This window comes from Salmo trutta, chromosome 12, assembly GCF_901001165.1.
Source record: "Salmo trutta chromosome 12, fSalTru1.1, whole genome shotgun sequence".
Lineage (NCBI taxonomy): Eukaryota > Metazoa > Chordata > Actinopteri > Salmoniformes > Salmonidae > Salmo > Salmo trutta.
In genome coordinates, this window is record NC_042968.1 from 4,553,922 (window position 1) to 4,574,803 (window position 20,882).

The 20,882-nt window shown below is 42.2% G+C and overlaps 1 protein-coding gene across 1 annotated transcript in view; it reads left to right on the top strand.

Moving 5' to 3' along the window:
• The window catches only part of LOC115203843 (uncharacterized), a 53,924-nt gene that overhangs the window by 18,819 nt on the left and 14,223 nt on the right, over nucleotides 1-20,882 (top strand). The window contains exons 3-4 of the mRNA XM_029768874.1: nucleotides 11,682-11,793; nucleotides 18,550-18,804. Of these exons, the coding sequence (XP_029624734.1) occupies nucleotides 11,682-11,793; nucleotides 18,550-18,804 (367 nt within the window). The remainder of the gene's footprint in view (nucleotides 1-11,681; nucleotides 11,794-18,549; nucleotides 18,805-20,882) is intronic.

Sequence of the window (20,882 nt, forward strand, 5' to 3'; positions counted from 1 at the left end):
GTGCGCCTTCCCAGTCCGGTACATCCTGTGTCGGCCCCACACATTAGGCCTCCAGTGCGCCTTCACAGTCCAGAGCTTCCGGTGACAGTTCAAAGTTCAGAGCTTCCGGCGACGGTTACCAGTCCAGAGCTTCCGGTGACAGTTCCCAGTCCAGGGCTTCTGGCAACGGTCCCCAGTCCAGAGCTTCCGGCGACAGTTCCCAGTCCGGAACCTCCTGAGACGGTCCACAACCTCCTGAGACGGTCCACAACCCGGAACTTCCGGCGATGTTCCACGGTCCGGAACCTCCAGCGACGGTCAACGGTCCGGAACTTTCAGCGAGGATCAACGGTCCGGGGCTTCCAAACACGGCGTCCAGTCCAGCTCCATGGCAGGAGCTCTCCTCTGCGCCGATGCCCAGTCAAGACAAGGCGTCCAGTCCTGCTCCAGGGCAGGAGCCTCCCTCTGCGCCGGTGCCCAGTCCAGACACGGTGTCCAGTCCAACTCCAAGGCCGGAGCCTTCCCCTGCACCGTTGCCCAGTCCAAGCATGGCGTCCAGTCCTGCTCTATGGCCGGAGCCTTCTTCTGTGCCGGTGCTCAGTTCAGATACAGCTTCCAGTCCCGCTCCATGGAAGGAGCCTTCATTGGCACCGATGTCCAGGCCAGGGCTGGTGTCCAGTCCCGCTCCATGGCAGGAGCCTTCCTTGACACCGAGGTCCTGTCCAGGCACAGTGTTCAGCCCGGGTCCATGGCTGGATCCGTGAGCTGAGCGGGTTCTTCGGCCCACACCAGAGCCACCACCAAAGATGGTGGATCCGCGAGCTGAGTGGGTTCTTTGTTCCACACCAGAGCCGCCCCCGATGCTGGCGGATCCGCGGGATGAGCGGGTACTTCATCCCACACCAGAGCCGCCACCTACACTGATCACCCCCCCCACCCACCCTCCCTATTTGGTTTCAGGTTTTGCGGCTGGAGTCCGCACCTTTGGAGGGGTACTGTCACACCCTGACCATAGAGAGCCCTTGGATCTCTATGGTATAGTAGGTCAGGGCATGACTGGGGGTGTTCTATGTTATTTATTTCTAAGTTGTGTTCTAGTTTCTATGTTGGTGTTTTGTATGATTTCAATTAGAGGCAGCTGGTAATCATTGTCTCTAATTGGGGATCATATTTAAGTAGTTATTTTTCCCACCTGTTTGTGGGATCTTGTTTATGTGTAAGTGCCTGTGAGCACTGCAGTAGCTTCACATTTCGTTTGATTCATTTATTGTTTTTTTTGTATTTCGCTAAAGTTTCAAGTTAAAATAAAGATGTGGAACGCAACTCACGCTGTGCCTTGATCCAATCAATTTGACGATCATGACATCTACCCAAGAATAGTAAAGCCCCCTTTACTGGCTCAAATAGCCGACCAATCAGCCTGTTACCAACCCTTAGTAAACTTCTGAAAAAAATGGTGTTTGACCAGACACAATGCTATTTCACAGTAAACAAATTGACAACAGAATTTCAGCACGCTTATAAGCACAGCACTTACACAAATGACTGATGATTGGCTGAGAGAAATTGATGATAAAATGATTGTGGGGGTGATCTTGTTAGACTTCAGTGCAGCTTTTGACATTATTGATCATAGTCTGCTGCTGGAAAAACGTATGTGTTATTGCTTTTCACCCCCTGCTATAATGTGGATAAAGAGTTACTTGTCTAACAGAACACAGAGGGTGTTCTTTAATGGAAGCCTCTCAAATATAATCCAGTTAGAACCAGCAATTCCCCAGGATACCTGTTTAGGCCCCTTGCTTTTTCAATTTTTACTAACAACATAACACTGACTTTGAGTAAAGCCAGGGTGCCTATGTATGTGGATGACTCAACATTATACAAGTAAGCTACTACAGCAACTGAAATGACTGCAACACTCAACAAAGAGCTGCAGCTAGTTTCAGAGTGGGTGGCAAGGAATAAGTTAGCCCTAAATATTTCTAAATCTAAAAGCATTGTATTTGGAACAAAACACTCACTAAACCCTAAACCTCAACTAAATCTTATAATAAATAATGTAGAAATTGAGCAAGTTGAGATGACTAAACTGCTTGGAGTAACTCTAGATTGGAAACTGTCATGGTCAAAACATATTGATGCAGTAGTAGCTAAGATGGGGAGAAGTCTGTCTATAATAAGCAATGCTCTGCCTTCTTAATAGGGGCAGATGTTCCGCTAGCGGAATGCCTCACCAATATCCAATGGTATAGCGTGGCGCGAAATACAAATACCTCAAAAATGCTATAACTTCAATTTCTCAAACATATGACTATTTTACTCCATTTTAACCTCTCTAGGGTAGGGGGCAGTATTTGCACGGCCGGATAAAAAACATACCCAATTTATTCTGGTTATTACTACTACCCAGAAACTAGAATATGCATATAATTATTGGCTTTGGATAGAAAACACCCTAAAGTTTCTAAAACTGTTTGAATGGTGTCTGTGAGTATAACAGAACTCATATGGCAGGCAAAAACCTGAGAAAATTCCTTACAGGAAGTGGCCTGTCTGACCATTTCTTGGGCTTCTACACTCTCTTTATTGAAAACTGAGGATCTCTGCTGTAACGTGACACTTCCTAAACATAACAATTAATTTAAGAATTATAGATACAGAACTCCTTTATGCAATCGCGGTGTCAGATTTTAAAATAGCTTTTCGGCGAAAGCACATTTTGCAATATTCTGAGTAGATAGCTCGGCCATCACAGGCTAGCTAATTTGACACCCACCAAGTTTGGTGCTCACTAAACTCAGAATTACTATAAGAAAAATTGGATTACCTTTCCCGTTCTTCGTCAGAATGCACCCCCAGGACTTCTACTTCAACAACAAATGTTGTTTTGGTTCGAAATAATCAATAGTTATATTGAAATAGCTCCGTTTTGTTCGTGTGGTGAGGTCACTATACGAAGGGTGATGCGCAGGCGCATTTCGTGACAAAAAAATTCAAAATATTCCATTACCGTACTTCGAAGCATGTCAAACGCTGTTTAAAATAAAAAAAATTGCAATTTTTCTCGTAAAATAGCGATAATTTTCCAACCGGGCGACGTTATATTCATTCATAGACTGAAAGAAAAACATGGAGTCGTCTCGTGCATGCGCACTCCATTGTCATTGTTCCCTGCCTGATCACTCACAAAAACTCCTCCTGTTTTTCGCCCAGAGACTGCAGAGAAGTCATTCCACTTTCTGGCGCCTTCTGAGAGCCAATGGAAGCCTTAGAAAATGTCACGTTACAGCAGAGATGCTGTATTTTTGATAGAGATGCCCTAGAAGGAGAACAAATTGTCAGACAGGGCACTTCCTGTTTTGAATCTTCTCAGGTTTTGGCCTGCCATATGAGTTCTGTTATACTCACAGACACCATTCAAACAGTTTTAGAAACTTTAGAGTGTTTTCTATCCAAATCTACTCTATCCAATCTATTCTAGTTTCTGGGCAGGAGTAGTAACCAGATTAAATCGGGTACGTTTTTTATCCGGCCGTGAAAATACTGCCCCCTATCCCGAACAGGTTAACAACACTATCAACAAGGCAGGTCCTACAGGCCCTAGTTTTGTCGCACCTTGACTACTGTTCAATTGTGCGGTCAGGCTGGCCCTTGGATGTACAGTACACAGAGAGCTAATATTAATAATATGCATGTCAATCTCTCCTGGCTGAAAGTGAAGGAGAGATTGACTTCATCACTACTTTTATTCATGAAAGGTATTGACATGTTGAATGCACCATACTGTCTGTCTAAACTACTGGCACACATCTCGGACACCCATGCATACCCCGCAAGACATGCCACAAGAGGTCTCTTCACATTCCCCAAGTTCAGAACAGACTATGGGAGGCACACAGTACTACAGAGAGCCATGACTACATGGAACTCTATTCCACATCAAGTAACTGATGCAAGCAGTAAAATTAGATTTAAAAAACAGATAAAAAACACCTTATGGAACAGCGGTGACTGTGAAGCAACACAAACATTGGCATATATACACACAATAACATACACACTGGATTTAGTACTGTAGATATGGTAGTGGTGGAGTAGTGGCCTGTGGGCACACAGTGTGTTCTGAAATATGTGAATGTATTGTAATGTTTTAAAAATTGTATTAACTGCCTTAATTTTGCTGGACCCCAGGAACAGTAGCTGCTGCTTTGGCAGCAGCTAATGGGGATCCATAACAAACACAACCTTCTCCGTCCTCGAGCTTCCATCATAAGTGCCCTCACCAAAGATTTAGACTATCGAGTCTCAAACCAAATTCTGACAAGTGAAAAGTACTCAGACTGGGATCAATAAAGCACTCCAAATTTGTATTACCATGGACAGACATGCCGGTAAATGTTATTGGAATAAATATATTGAAAATATGAACGACCTTGTTAAAATACATTTTGAAGCAAAATGTATAAAGTTTGACAAAATATTGCAATCATGGAAAGGCAATCATCTTTTCATCCATGGTAAAGTCACATTTAATAAAGTCTTTAGCTCTCTCTGAATTCAATTATCTTCTTATGTCTCTTCCTTACCAGATAATACTTTTCAAACAATATAAACATTTGAACATTTACATATATCGGTATAACTAATTTCAAGAAGGTGGGATAAGATTGACTAATTTAAAGGCCCTGAATAAAAATATTGAAAGCATTCTGGATACAGAAACGATATTCCAATCCAAACTGGATTTCAGCTAAATTAACTAAATGTGCCTTTCTGATCTCTACACAAAACCTACTCCCTTTTCTTGAACATAAAAATGTCTCTACTAAAATGACAGTCTTTTCAGTAATACATCTCCATTCCTTCAAGAGGCAATAAAATCATGGTTACACTTCCAATTCTATGCACCTGAAAACCCTGATTTTTGAAAATTTTTTAGTAATATTAGAAAAAAATAAGAAAACCCGCACACTGCTCTTGTTGCTCTTTTTCTTTTTTCTCATGTTATTTGATTGTCACCATGCACCCGCAACAAAGATAGCTCAGATGTGCGAGTGCCTTTTGAAGTTTGTACAACACAAATATTGAAATTGATGGACATGTTTTTTTGGCAACATTTCATTGAAAAACAAATGTATTTTCTAAATGACATTATGGACAAGGACAGAAAGTTACTTGATTTTGGAACATTGTTTAGAACCTATGTGCATTCAGAAGGTATTCAGTCCCCTTGACTTTTTCCTCATTTTGTTTCATTACAGTCTTATTCTAAAATGGATTAAAACATGTCTTTATCAATCTACACACAATACCCTGCAATGACAAAGCAAAAACAGGTTGTTAGAAATGTTTGCAAATGTATAAAATAAAAATAAAATTCATATCATAAGTATTCAGACCCTTTACTCACTACTTTGTTAATTAAAGCACCTTTGGCAGCAATTACAGCCTTTAGTCTTCTTGGATATGACGCTACAAGCTTGGCACACCTGTATTTGGGGAGTTTCTCCCATTCTTCTCTGCAGATTCTCTCAAGCTCTGTCAGGTTGGATGGGAAGCACCGCTGTACAGTTACAGTATTTTCAGGTCTCTCCAGAGATGTTCGATCGGGTTCAAGTCCGGGCTCTTGCTGGGCCACTCAAGGACTTGTCCCAAAGCCACTCCTGTGTTTTCTTGGCTGTGTGTTTAGGCTCATTCTCCTGTTGGAAGGTGAACCTTCGCCCAAGCCTGAGGTCCTGAGCAGGTTTTCATCAACGATCTCTCTGTACTTTGCTCCATTCATCTTTCCCTCAATCCTGACTAGTCTCCCAGTCCCTGCCACTGAAAAACATCCCCAAAGCATGATGCTGCCACTACCATGCTTCACCATAGGGAAGGTAGGCATGGTGCCAGGTTTCCTCCAGACATGACGCTTGGCATTCAGGCCAAAGAGTTCAATCTTGGTTTCATCAGACCAGAGAATCTTGGTTCACATGGTCTGAGGGTCATTTAGGTGCCCTTTGGCAAACTCCAAGCGGGCTCTCATGTGCCTTTTACTGAAGAGTGGCTTCTGTCTGGCCACTCTACCATAAAGGCCTGATTGTGGAGTGCTGCAGAGATGGTTGTCCTTCTGGAAGGTATTCCCATCTCCACAGAGGAACTCTAGAGCTCTGTCAGAGTGACCATCGGGTTCTTGACCAAGGCCCTTCTCCCCCAAATGCTCAGTTTGGCCGGGCGGCCAGCTCTAGGAAGTCTAGGTGGTTCCAAACTTCTTCAATTTAAGAATGATGGAGGCAACTGTGTTCCTGGAGTCCTTCAATGCTGCCGAAATTGTTTGGTGCCCTTCCCCAGATCTGTGCCATGACACGATCCTGTCTTGGAGCTTTACGGACAATTCCTTTGACCCGGTGGTATGGTTTTTGCTCTGACATGCACTGTCAATCGTGGGACCTTATATAGACAGGTGTGTGCCTTACTAAATCATGTTCAACTCCAATCAAGTTGCATAAACATCTCAAGGATGATCAATGGAAACAGGATGCAGCTGAGCTCAATTTCGAGTCTCAGAGCAAAGGGTCTGAACAATTATGTAAATAAGGTATGTTTTCTTTATTTTTAAGACATTTGCAAACATTTCTTAAAACCTGTTTTCACTTCATTATTGTGGGTTATTGTGTGTAGATTACTGAGGATGATCATTTTTTTTAATACATTTTAGAATAAGGCTGGCTGTAACGTAACAAAATGTGGGAAAAGTCACGATACCAGGTTTAGTATCACGTTTCTCAATACCATCACGATACTCAATTCCAAAATGATACCACTGCAAAAAAAAGAAGGCATATTAACCAAAGTCACAGAGTGGCACTTGATCCAGACAGATAAACTCAGGTACTGCTTTGATCAATCGTTTGGCATTTTATGTTAAATTTAATATCATTGCATTTTACATTCTTTACTTCAACATATTTTAGTGACTGCCATGAACGCATTAATGAATCAATTATACAATCATACAATCAATTTGATTTGTTTTGTTTTTACCAATCCAACTACATAGCAACATAATGGTAATCATTTATTTGAATGGTAAATCTCTATTGATAAACTGGGCGAATCAAGATTTACCCAGCTTATTCCCATGAAATCAATAAGAGTGTCCATGCATCTAGTTAGTGAGCTTGTTTTGGCTGATTTAATGGTGATACAGATGACAAAACTATCGTTTTCCCTTCCATTTGGGACATATTTTATTGTACTGATTAACAACATTTGCATAGAACCCTTGATAAATAGTTCATAAACTATTGTAAAGGATTAATTGTATGAAGAAATATTCATGAAAATATGTGACCCACCACCTGGATTCGGTCCAATGTAGCAAAATGTTTAATATTTTTTTTTTTACATTTGATAAAAGTACAGACTCAGAGCTACAAAATGGTATATCATACAAACGTGTTACCCCACTTTTGAGAAAATGGACCTTGAATGTTTTGGTACATCTACTGGAGAGCTCTTCTTTGTCTTCATCCATTCAGCATCATTCACACCCATCTCTATAAGGACCCACATGTAAGCCCATGTGCTAAACAGAGTGAGTAGTGAAGTAAACAACCAAAGAGTTAAAGACTAAAAGTAGTAGCTTACGATAAGGAAAAACTCCAGGTAAAAATACACTTTATCTAGTCCTTGGCCTATATCCTAATCTGACTTTGGTGCAGGTCATGTTGTTCTTCACATTACAGTCTCTGGTAAACACACACTATATCAAATAAAATCTAAGTTTATTTGTCACATATACAGGATTCAGAAGGTGTAAATGGTACATAGAAATGGTTACTTGCATATTTGCATAGTAGCAATATCAAAAACAGAAAGGGTCCAGATAAAAATATTTTATAATGATTAGATGGCGCTTACCCAGACACACCTGTCTAAATTGATGGGTCATGTGAAAGAAATTCTTTAACCATCCAGGTTGTCAGATACGTCAATAGCGCCTGCTAAATTCAAGGGATCAATGCTTTTGAGAAAAGTAGGAAAACTTTTGTAGTTCTCGATGGCTAACATTATAACTTTAAAAAAGCCACGGTAGAAAGGATTATCAACACTTACTAAGCAGCTCACGTTATAGACAGAAGCATGCTAAATGGCAGACCATTCCAAACTCATCTCCCGGCATGTCGAGCCCACCCATTTTCTCAGCCAATCATGACTAGCATGAAGGTTCCATGTCTTTTTCCATGTCTAAACCAACTAGGCTCTTAATTTAACAGTTTTATTCATATTTACAGATGGAATACAAGTTTGTTATTAAGGCACATGAAATGTCACGTTCCTGAAGGCATTTCTGGCCAAAAAAGGAATTTTGATTAAAAAAAAGTTTTAATTTCTCTCCTGTGAAGTCCTGGCGTGCGACATACGCCTAGCTTCCTGAAACGGGTCACATATGTGACCAACCGCCTTGATTCAGTCTTATGTAGCAAAATTTGAAATTGTGTTTTTTGCATTGGATAAAAGAAAAGACAAAGAGCTACAAAATTGTATACCATACACTGCATCTGAGGAACAATGGAAAAGTAATTCTGGAATACCCATTTTATCTTTTTCCTTAAAAATATGGCTCTAAATACCTTTCTGCTTGTAAGCACGTCAGTGGCTGTTCTAGTGTTAATTAGTAATTACATAATTCATGAGGCAAGAGTGGGGGTGCCTTGAGTCACTTTACTGAGGCAATAGACGTGAGATAGAAACTGAAAGAATAAAGTTTTAGCGGCAATCAGCTTTGAAATCAGCATATTTTGCTTTATGGTTTGCATATTATCAGAAACATAGTACCTAGGTAGTGAATTGATGATAGCTTCAGCTGTAAGCTAAACAGAAAAGTTAACCTACAAAGCTGGAAGCTACCAGTATCTTCTTGCATTGTAAAGTGTTCTAGCCTGTATGGACATTGTTTTTTGCAAACAGTCATTAACAGTTTAAACATTTCTACATGCCTTATTATTCAAGTGTGTTAACTTCTGTGCAGCATGAGTGGAAGCTAACATGTTGCAGCCCAGACTCCAGTGCTTTCGCACTATAAGGGGGACATTTGCTGCGCAGATAGACAGAGTTGATTTTTGAGACACATTTGACAGAAATGTTCTAGTATAAAAAAAGTACAGAAGGTTCGGTATACCTTGCAAAACAAAAACACACAATGAATTAGTAGTGAAATACTTGTGTTGATAATGTCTTTGAGATGGCCTAATAATTTGGTGCATTAAAGCGTAGGCTGCTGATGACGATGGTGCTGTGAGTGTCGTCAGACATATTTTTAAGTCAATCCACATGATTGGGAAGTTATTTTGGACTAATTGGATAATTAATTTAGATGATTATGGTATGCACACGTGACAATTAGTTCACACATGATGTGAGAATGTGCTATATCGCCATCTTGAGGTTGGATGATCAAAATGCCGAGTAGAAAAGAACTCAAGCAAAACGCAAGGCCCTATGCATGGTGCATGAGTAGGCAAAAGTTTTTGTTTTTTGCAATAGCCACTTCGCACCATATAAACGGTCAACACAGTCAACACAAATTCTCCCAAACTCACTGTGCATATTTTCCACAGACTGGTTACCTAAATGTTTTACAAGTGTCCTAAGTTACAGTATGTTTGGTTATAAGAATGGGCAAAAACACGAGTTTACTGAATATCCACATCCAAGCAATTTCTTTTCTCGTATTGTATGATGTCATATTCCATTTTTTTTTACTCTATTAAAAATGTAATATGTAAGTAAAATATGTAAACGTAATCAAAATGTGTGCAAAATGTAATCAACATCTTGCTGACTGTATATATGCCCCATTCGCATTGTTGCATTATAGTGCTCAAAATGAACTGGGTAAAAGTGTGTGTTATTTAGTTTCTAACAATATCCCATATTTAGAAAAAGTCACAGTCAGAACAATCTGGTTTCGTTGCCAACAGTAATATATTTTAAAAGGGCCAGTTAGATTGATCAGACAGATTGTACAGTCTTAGAGGGGAAAATACACTGCTCAAAAAAATAAAGGGAACACTTAAACAACACAATGTAACTCCAAGTCAATCACACTTCTGTGAAATCAAACTGTCCACTAAGGAAGCAACACTGATTGAAAATACATTTCACATGCTGTTGTGCAAATGGAATAGACAACAGGTGGAAATTATAGGCAATTAGCAAGACACCCCCAATAAAGGAGTGGTTCTGCAGGTGGTGACCACAGACCACTTCTCAGTTCCTATGCTTCCTGGCTGATGTTTTGGTCACTTTTGAATGCTGGCGGTGCTTTCACTCTAGTGGTAGCATGAGACGGAGTCTACAACCCACACAAGTGGCTCAGGTAGTGCAGCTCATCCAGGATGGCACATCAATGCGAGCTGTGGCAAGAAGGTTTGCTGTGTCTGTCAGCGTAGTGTCCAGAGCATGGAGGCGCTACCAGGAGACAGGCCAGTACATCAGGAGACGTGGAGGAGGCCGTAGGAGGGCAACAACCCAGCAGCAGGACCGCTACCTCCACCTTTGTGCAAGGAGGAGCAGGAGGAGCACTGCCAGAGCCCTGCAAAATGACCTCCAGCAGGCCACAAATGTGCATGTGTCCGCTCAAACGGTCAGAAACAGACTCCATGAGGGTGGTATGAGGGCCCGACGTCCACAGGTGGGGGTTGTGCTTACAGCCCAACACCGTGAAGGACGTTTGGCATTTGCCAGAGAACACCAAGATTGGCAAATTCGCCACTGACGCACTGTGCTCTTCACAGATGAAAGCAGGTTCACACTGAGCACATGTGACAGATGTGACAGAGTCTGAAGACGCTGTGGAGAACGTTCTGCTGCCTGCAACATCCTCCAGCATGACCGGTTTGGCGGTGGGTCAGTCATGGTGTGGGGTGGTATTTCTTTGGGGGGCCGCACAGCCCTCCATGTGCTCGCCAGAGGTAGCCTGACTGCCATTGGGTACCGAGATGAGATCCTCAGACCCTTTGTGAGACCATATGCTGGTGCAGTTGGCCCTGGGTTCCTCCGAATGCAAGACAATGCTAGACCTCATGTGGCTGGAGTGTGTCAGCAGTTCCTGCAAGAGGAAGGCATTGATGCTATGGACTGGCCCGCCCGTTCCCCAGACCTGAATCCAATTGAGCACATCTGGGACATCATGTCTCGTTCCATCCACCAATGCCACGTTGCACCACAGACTGTCCAGGAGTTTAGTCCAGGTCTGGGAGGAGATCCCTCAGGAGACCATCCGCCACCTCATCAGGAGCATGCCCAGGCGTTGTAGGGAGGTCATACAGGCACGTGGAGGCCACACACACTACTGAGCCTCATTTTGACTTGTTTTAAGGACATTACATCAAAGTTGGATCAGCCTGTAGTGTGGTTTTCCACTTTAATATTGAGTGTGACTCCAAATCCAGACCTTCATGGGTTGATAAATTGGATTTCCATTGATTATTTTTGTGTGATTTTGTTGTCAGCACATTCAACTATGTAAAGAAAAAAGTATTTAATACGATTATTTCATTCATTCAGATCTAGGATGTGTTATTTTAGTGTTCCCTTTATTTTTTTGAGCAGTGTATACTGCGCTTTGGAGGGTTCAGACAGTTTAACATTTCCTTTCCCTGTGTCTGCTCACTTTATCCCACCCCCTAACCAATCCCCCCCCCCCCCCCCAGGTTGACCCATGACATCAGCCTGAATGAGTTTGAAGATGAGGACCTGTCTGAGATCACTGAGATCACAGATGAGTGTGGGATGAGCCTCAACTGCAATGGCCTGGAGATTAAGGTAAGGTAGCACTTCAAACCTGCAGTTGCTTTATGACAGTCGCACACACACACAATGGTCTGGAGATTAAGTTAGAACACCACTAAAATAGCAGACGGGGCAAGTATTAGCAAGTATTGCCACCTATTTCTAAGATCATCAGAACAGTGATACATGTACAATGCAAGAAAAGTATGTGAACCACTGAACAATGTTCACACTTTGTTGCATTACAGTCTTAAATGTTGACATATTTAGAACATTTTAATAAATTATGAAATGTAAAGAAAGCTACACAGGCCCTGAAGCCCCAGGCAAAAAAAGTAGACTCTCACTTGAACAACTTAATTGTTATTTTGTCTAATTAGGCCTCATTTGTTATGCAGCTTGTCAGACCATGTAATGGTTGCTGTAGCCATTCATCCACTGATTCCATCCAATTGATATGATTATTAATTGACAGTTCTTGATAGCTTAAAGCAGGGTTGCTTTTGAATGTCAGAGCATGTAAGTGGGTGAGTGTGAAGTGAGGGTAGAATGTAATTGGGCAGATTGAAAAAATTGTGTCAGCCTTCTCTCCCGCTCCAATTGCGCTCTGCAAATGCTCAGCCACAAGCTCTGGGCATGATCTGCCAAGCGTTTTCATTTCCTTTATCACTATTCTTTTAATTAGGCCAATTCACTTGTAATTATTTAGCCTACCACACCAACAGTAGCCTATATCTAATTTATATTCTACTTTTTAACATAGGATATGTAGTTTATATTTTGAAGGACTTCAAATGTATTAACGGAGGATTTAGGTAGGCAATATACAGACCACTGTCATGATGTGGCCCTTTCTCGGTGTAGATTGGGGATTCCCCCTCGCTCACTCTCTCCTACACCCAGGTTATGTTATCTCAGGTTGTAAATTCCTGGCGGAGACTCTCTCCTCATTTTCATGCAGAGAGAGACCACAGAGTGTACAAAGGATTTCACGTGGCCGAACTCCTAAATCCCCAAAATGGGAAAATGAAACTATATGTCCACTTGTGAGAATGTGGGAAGGGTCCGTGGACACTTAACTTCTTACATCTAGGCGTTCCGCTAGCTTGGATACAGTCTTTAGCCGTGGTATATTGGTATATTAGTGGTATATTGGCCATATACCACTAACCCCCAAGATGCCTTATTGCTATTATAAACTGGTTACCAATGTAATTAGAGCAAAGAAATGTGTTGATGTCTGATATACCATGGCTGTCAGCCAATCAGCATTTAGGACTCGAACCACCCAGTTCCTAATAGAACTGGTATCTTCTATTTCAAAAACCTTCTAGCATTATGAAGATAAACCTTCCTTATGTAGCTTGTGTTTGGTCATACACATACAGGATGCACTACGTGGCAAAAAGTATGTGGACACCCCTTCAAATTGGTGGATTCGGCTATTTCAGCCACACCAGTTGCTGACAGGTGTTTAAAATCGGGCATACAGCCATGCAATCTCCATAGTACAAACGTTGTCAGTAGAATTACCTTGCTGAAGAGATCAGTGACTTTCAACGTGGAACCGTCATAGGATACCACCTTTCCATCAAATTTCTGCCCTGCTTGAGCTGCCCCGGTCAAATGTAAAAGCTGTTGTGCTATTGTTAATTGGAAAGGTCTAGGAGAAACAATGGCTTAGCCACGAAGCCAGTGCTGAAGCTGCCTCTGGAAGCATCGTCAGTACAATAACTTTTCGTCAGGAGCTTAATGGAATTGGTTTCCATGGCCGAGCAGCCGCACATAAGCCTAAGATCACCATTGCGCAATGCCAAGCATTGTCTGGAGTGGTGTGAAGCTCACCACCATTGGACTCTGGAGCACTAGAAACACATTCTCTGGAGTGATGAATCACGCTTCACCATCTGGCAGTCCGATGGATGAATTTGGGTTTGGCGGATGCCAGGAGAACGCTACCTTCCCCAATGCATAGTGCCAACTGTAAATTTTGGTGGAGGAAGAATAATGGTCTGGGGCTGTTTTTCATGGTTTGGGCTAGGCCCCTTAGTTCCAGTGAAGGGAAATCTTAACGCTACAGCATACAATTACATTCTAGACGATTCTGTGGTTCCAACTTTGTGGCAACAGTTTGGGGAAGGCCCTTTCCTGTTTCTGAATGACATTGCCCCTGTGCACAAAGCAAGATCCATAAGGAAATGGTTTGTCGAGATCAGTGTGGAAGAACTTGACTGGCCTGCACAGAGCTCTGAACCTCAACTCCATCCAATACCTTTGGGATGAATTGGAATGCAGACTGAGAGCCAGGCCTAATCGCCCAATATCAGTGCCCGACCTCACTAAAGCTCTTCTGGCTGAATGGAAGCAAGTCCACTATTATGTCTTTGTCAAAAAACTGGTGATTGGCCAATGCAATGCCAGGCATCAAGATCCTCCGGCTGTGGTGATGTTCCTGCCCAACTACATTGCAGACACATGCCAGATCTCACAACGGCAGGATGTCAGTTAACCACATATGATATAGCAATCTGTTTTTGCATCAACCAATGGTTGCCTGCGCATCTAGTCAGGCAGGAACACCACCAAATACCAACTACTGCCTGCCCTGTTTCTAAGGCTCCTGGTCTCCTAGCAACAAAGCTTTTAACAAGGGGCAACACATCATTTATACTATAAAACAAGGGGGAAGGTTAGACTGCCTGAGGGCATATCGATCACCACTGTGGGGAGAGGAGGATGGAGAGAGGGAAAAGTCTGACGCTCCCCCGATTGAGACAGAGTACAATTGTTTATGGGTATTACAAGGTGAGGGAACTAGGGTTGAGGGGTGGTTGTGAGAGTAGAGTAGACAGTCATTTGCTGTAATTCAATAGGACCCTATACAGGCCTCCCAAGTGGTGCAGCGGTCTACAGCACAGCAGCTCTAGAGGCATCACTACTGACCCTGGTTTGATCCCAGGCTGTGTCGCAGCCGGCCGCGACTGGGAGACCCATGAGGCGCTGCACAATTGGCACAGCATCATCCGGGTTTAGTGGAGGGTTTGGCCGGCTGGGATGTCCTTGTTCCATCGGGCTCTAGCGATTCCTTGTGGTGGGCCGGGCGCACTGTACGGGATCAAACTGTACGGTGTTTCCTCTGATACATTGGTGTGGCAGGCTTCTGGGTTAAGCACACAGTGTGTCAAGAAGCAGTGCGGCTTGGCGGGGTCGTGTTTCGGAGGACGAATGGCTCTCGACCTTCACCTCTCCTGGGTCCATACGGGAGTTGCTGCGATGGGACAAGACTGTAACTACCAATTCGATAATCACAAAAAGGGGTAAAAAATACCAAAAATGTAATAATAAAAAAAACACGACCCTATACATTTTAAAGCAGAAATGTTCGATATTGGACTATGGACATTGAATATTGTAATCACCAATTTTTTTGAAGATGGAGGTGTCTATTCAGAAGCACCAGCTGTCCAATTGACTGATTATATAGCTCCGAGATAGGAGTATATATTGTAGGTGCAGAATAGCGTCCACACCATAACATATTACACCTGCGCTGGGTGTCTCTTTTCAGGGTACCATTAAAGCTAGTCTGGGATTTGCACAGCTGTTCAGTGGTCATTTAAATTCTTAATATTTTCCCATCAATAATTGAAGAATATAACCTATAAATGCCTCGAGGTTACCCTACCTGTAATGAACACGAGGGGAGACAGAGTTGGTTTCAAGCGCAGAGCGCAGCAGGTGTTTATTGCAAAGGACCACAGGAGGAGGCAGGTAGCTGGGTCCAGGGGCAGGTAGAAGGTCATACACAGGGGGTCCAAAAGGGCAACAGTACAGGCAGGGAAACGGCTAGTAACGTAATCCGGGAGATCAGGCAATAGGTAGATAACAGGAAATCCGATAGGCTAAAGTACAGGCAGGGAATAGGCAAAAGGCGTCGTTAGTGAGGCAGGCAAAAACTATCACATAAAAGAGGCGTAAATCACAGGACAGACAGCGCTCTGAAAGATGTGTGTCACAGAACAAACAATACCTCACAGTGATGAGGTGCAAAGAACTGAACTAAATAGTGTGTGATAATGACATACAGGTGTTTGAACAGGTGATTAGAATTCAGGTGATTGGGATCTGTAGAGTGAGCTGAGTTCAGGGGATCTAGGTGTGAATTGGAAGCAGACGTTACTCTAACACCTGTTTTTATCATAACCTAGAATATAAGGTTTTATAACTTCATTGTAACAAACAACAATAATTAAATGAACATTGTATAGCTTCAAAATATGGTTACATCTCTTGGATATAGTTGATTCTCAGTCCTTGCATCTGGAGCACTTTCTATGAATTTAAGAGGGGATATATTTCCCTATCCCTCAACTGTATACCAAAACGTGTTGGGAACCACGTTTTGTTGTTTTTCAAAACAACACTGAGGCATACATATATACAGACTGCCCTTTAGGTTTACAGTCAACGCCTGTCAACTGCACTTCCAGGTAATTGCAAACCCAAACGTTATACAGTACTATCACAATCTCTTTCTTTTTTACTTACCGGTACTCCTGATAACTGCATGCTCTGCTTAAGGGCACACTACCGCAACCGTCCCAATCTGTTTATCATTTATCAACAGTATGCTAGATTATTATTTGTATGCAAATGTGTATACTGAAGAATAATGTTGACGTACACTGTAAAGGGGTTACTGTAATATTCACAGTAATTTACTTGCCATTAACTGCCTGTAAGTTACTGTAATATCAGAGCAACTACACACAATCCAAAACTGTCAAATTGACTGTATTGTACTGTAAAATAGTTAATGCTTCTGTAATTGTAATTCATGAATAGATTAATTCAATTCATTAAGGGGAGATGGGGTTTGTATTTTACTGTAATTATGCATGATTGGTGCAAGCAGGTTGGCGGCTGGTAGGTAAGGTTTTTACATATTAATTACAGCATAACACAATAACATATGCACTATACACACATGTGAACACAGATTTTGTGTTGTGGATATGTGGTAGTAGAGTAGGGGCCTGAGGGCACACACTTAATACAGTGCCTTGCAAAAGTGTTCATCCCCTTGGCGTTTTTCATATTTTGTTGCATTACAACCTGTAATTTAAATTGATTTTTATTTGGGTTTAATGTAATGGACATACACAAAATATTCCAAATTGGTGAAGTGAAAAACTTGCAAAACAGCATATCAATGAATAAGTTTGATCCCGTACCAGGGTCAGGCCTTGCACTAGCCTTGGCTTGTGTGAGCCGTTCCGGCTCACAGGAGCAGGAGCCTATCTCCTGTTTCTGTAGTGATGTAGCTTGGTTTACAAGTACACCCCCTGGACAGGATGCTAGCATATCGCAGGGCCTTACCCCCAATATAGCTCCTTAAAGCTGAGTGCCATGCAGAGATGCACTGGGTCCCATTTTTACAGTCTTTGGTATAATACGGCCAGGGATCAAACTCCCAATCTTCCAATCTCAGGGCGGACATTCAAACCACAAGACCACTGAGTTGGTCAATATATAAATTCATATTTTGTTTTTTTATATCCCTTGCACTTCTAGAGGCCTTAAAGGCCCAATGCAGACGTTTTTCTATCAATATATAATCGTTTCTGGGTAACAATTAAGTACCTTACTGTAATAGATTTCCCCCCCCCAAAAAAAAATTCAAGCAATAATTTTCCTAGGACATTCTGGGAGTGATCTGAGTGGGACGTGAAAACTGAAAACTTGCTGTTATTGGCAGAGAGGTTTGGAACTCTGTTTTTGGTCTATAAACCAATTTACAGCATGGTGATGTCACAATGGTAAGCTGGAACTCCTGCCCATGCAAACCTGCTGATTAGAAGGTCCGGTGTAGAGTGCAACTAATATCAATCAGCAACTATCAGGAAATAACACTGATAACATGTTTACACTTTTTACAGTGTTAGTTTCATCAGCTGTTGTACAATATGATACAAAACACATTAAAAACTGAATTTTGACTGCATTGAGATTTTAGCAAAGGCTTCCAAACTGGCAGTGACTAAACGGCAACATACAAAAAGGACATGGCAAAATGCTCAACCATGACTTGCTGCCACTCCAATCAGTCCCCTATACATTTTAAATTGATGAGGCACTCCTATCAGTTAAATTGATACTGCACTCTGACTAACAGATGCAACAAATATAGCCTTTTTCAAGGCATGTCTCAAAATATGTAAATGAGCCAGAAACAATAATATCATGCAAAAGTATTGTATTCTGTGGGGTGGAATTACAATATCATTAAAAATACAATTATTTCCTTGTCCACAACATTTTCCCACAATGCACAATACTTTACAGTATGGTTTGTGTGTGTGCGTACTTTCAGTTATTTCCAGCACCTCAGAGAAAGAGTAATGTTGAGCTCTACAAGTAGTGGCATTCATGTCCATCAATCCATTTATGTAGATACAGTCAGTAAACAAACTGCTGCTATGAATAGTCTCTCTGCCTTGATCTCTCCATTTGGCTATTCCCGCTCTATTTTTCTCTCCCTGATATAAGTGGCTCAGCGTCGGCAGTGACAGTGTGCAAGCTGATGTCAGATCAGCCTCTAATTGGCCAACTCAATCCCCCATCCCCCCTATTTTCTCCTTCCTCCATCCCTCTCTCTACCTTCTCATCTTGTTCCATTTCCTCTGTCTCTCTCTCTCATTCTTTATCTCCCTTTGTGTGTCTCTGCTTGTATCTTCAGTTGCCTTTCTCTCTCTCTGGACTGACTGACGTATCGTCCAATCCCTGCAGGGCTGTGTGAGGCGGGGCCACAATAGTGTGGTGGGGAAGGCGGAGCTGGGTGCTGTCGGCCAGCTCCAGGCCGAGATGCTCCATTTGGATCTGATTGACGGGGCCGATGGTTACCACGACGACAAGGAGTCATCTAAGCCATCTTCCACAGCACCCTTGCCAGTAACCGAGGACCCCACTCTAGAAACCATGGATATATACCGCCCTAAGAGACCCACAACCCTTAACCTTTTCCCCATGGTGCCACACACTCAGGTGAGTCCAAATGAACCCTCCGCTATCCCTTCAGTATTCTTCCCATCCTTTCGCTGGCTGACTGCACTCACTGTCCCCTTTTATTTATTAGTTTTTAACCTCTGTTAATCACAGCTGAGTGAATACTGATAGCTGGAAGGATGGAGGGGTGGAAGAATGAAATTATAGATTTATATGGATGAGAATGTGAGGATAAAGCTGAAATTCTTTACTGTATCTAGTCTATATGTGTGTATAAAATCAGCGGGGAAAACCTGTGATGATATCACCCCCCTAGACACCATGTCTGTTTTTCTCTGTGAGTGCGTTGTGCTGGTCGAAACAATGGCTGGGATTGTCAGGAGAGAGTGTGTTGTTTTGGTACCCATCTCCTTTTGTGTGACAACTGTGTATGTGTGTGACTGAGGCTTCTGACTGTGCATCAGTGGTAGTCGGTGCCATTTAATGTCATTCATATTCCATTCCCCCAGCTCAATGTAACATCGATAGGTTTGGCTACTACATTATACAACATTTTTCCCTATAATCTAGCACAGTGGTTCCCAACCTTTTTTGGGTACTGATGTGATTACTAGATTAGGTGTAAATTAATATTATTTGTCTATGTTATTTAACTGCAAAACAATTATAATGTATTACTATAATAACACTCATGTACACTTAACATGCAAGCAGTAAAATTAGATAAAAAAACAGATACAAATACACCTAATGGAACAGCGGGTACTGTGAAGCAACAAACATAGGCAAAGACACAATAACATATGCACTATACACACACGTGAACACAGATTTTGTGTTGTGGATATGTGGTAGTAGAGTAGGGGCCTGAGGGCACACACTTAATACAGTGCCTTGCAAAAGTGTTCATCCCCTTGGCGTTTTTCATATTTTGTTGCATTACAACCTGTAATTTAAATGTATTTTTATTTGGATTTAATGTAATGGACATACACAAAATATTCCAAATTGGTGAAGTGAAAAACTTGTTTAAAAAATGTCTAAACAATTTAAAACAGAAAAGTGGTGCGTGCATATGTATTCACCCCTTTGCTATGACGCCCCTAAATAAGATCTGGTGCAACCAATTACCTTCAGAAGTCACATAATTAGTTAAATAAAGTCCACCTGTGTGCAATCTAAGTGTCACATGATTTCAGTATATAAACACACCTGTTCTGAAAGACCCCAGAATCTGCAACATCACTAAGCAAGGGGCACCACTAAGCAAGCGGCACCATGAAGACCAAGGAGCTCTCCAAACAAGTCAGGGACAAAGTTGTGGAGAAGTACAGATCAGGGTTGGGTTATAAAAAAGATCAGAAACTTTGAACATCCCACAGAGCACCATTACATCCATTATTAAAAAATTGAAAGAATATGGCACCACAACAAACCTGCCAAGAGAAACCACCAAAACCCACAGACCAGGCAAGGAGGGCTTTAATCAGAGAGGCAACAAAGAGACCAAAGATAACCCTGAAGGAGCTGCAAAGCTCCACAGCGGAGATTGGCGTATCTGTCCATAGGACCACTTTAAGCCATACACTCCAGAGCTGGGCTTTACAGAAGAGTGGCCAGAAAAAAGCAATTGCCTAAAAAAAAAAATAAGCAAACACGTTTGGTGTTTGCCAAAAGGTAGGTGGAAGACTCCCCAAACATATGGAAGAAGGTACTCTGTTCAGATGAGACTACAATTGAGCTTTTTGGCCATCAAAGGAAAATGCTATGTCTGGCGCAAACCCAACACCTCTCATGACCAGAGGACACCATCCTCACAGTGAAGCATGGTGGCAGCATCACGCTGTGGGGGATGTTTTCATCGGCAGGGACTGGGAAACTGGTCAGAATGGAAGGAATTATGGATGCCGCTAAATACAGGGAACTTCTTGAGGGAAATCTGTTTCAGTCTTCCAGAGATTTGAGACTGGGACGGAGATTCACCTTCCAGCAGGACAATGACCCTAAGCATACTGTTAAAGCAACACTTGAGTGGCTTAAGGGGAAACATTTAAATGTCTTGGAATGGCCTAGTCAAAGCCCAGACCTCAATCCAATTGAGAATCTGTGGTATGACA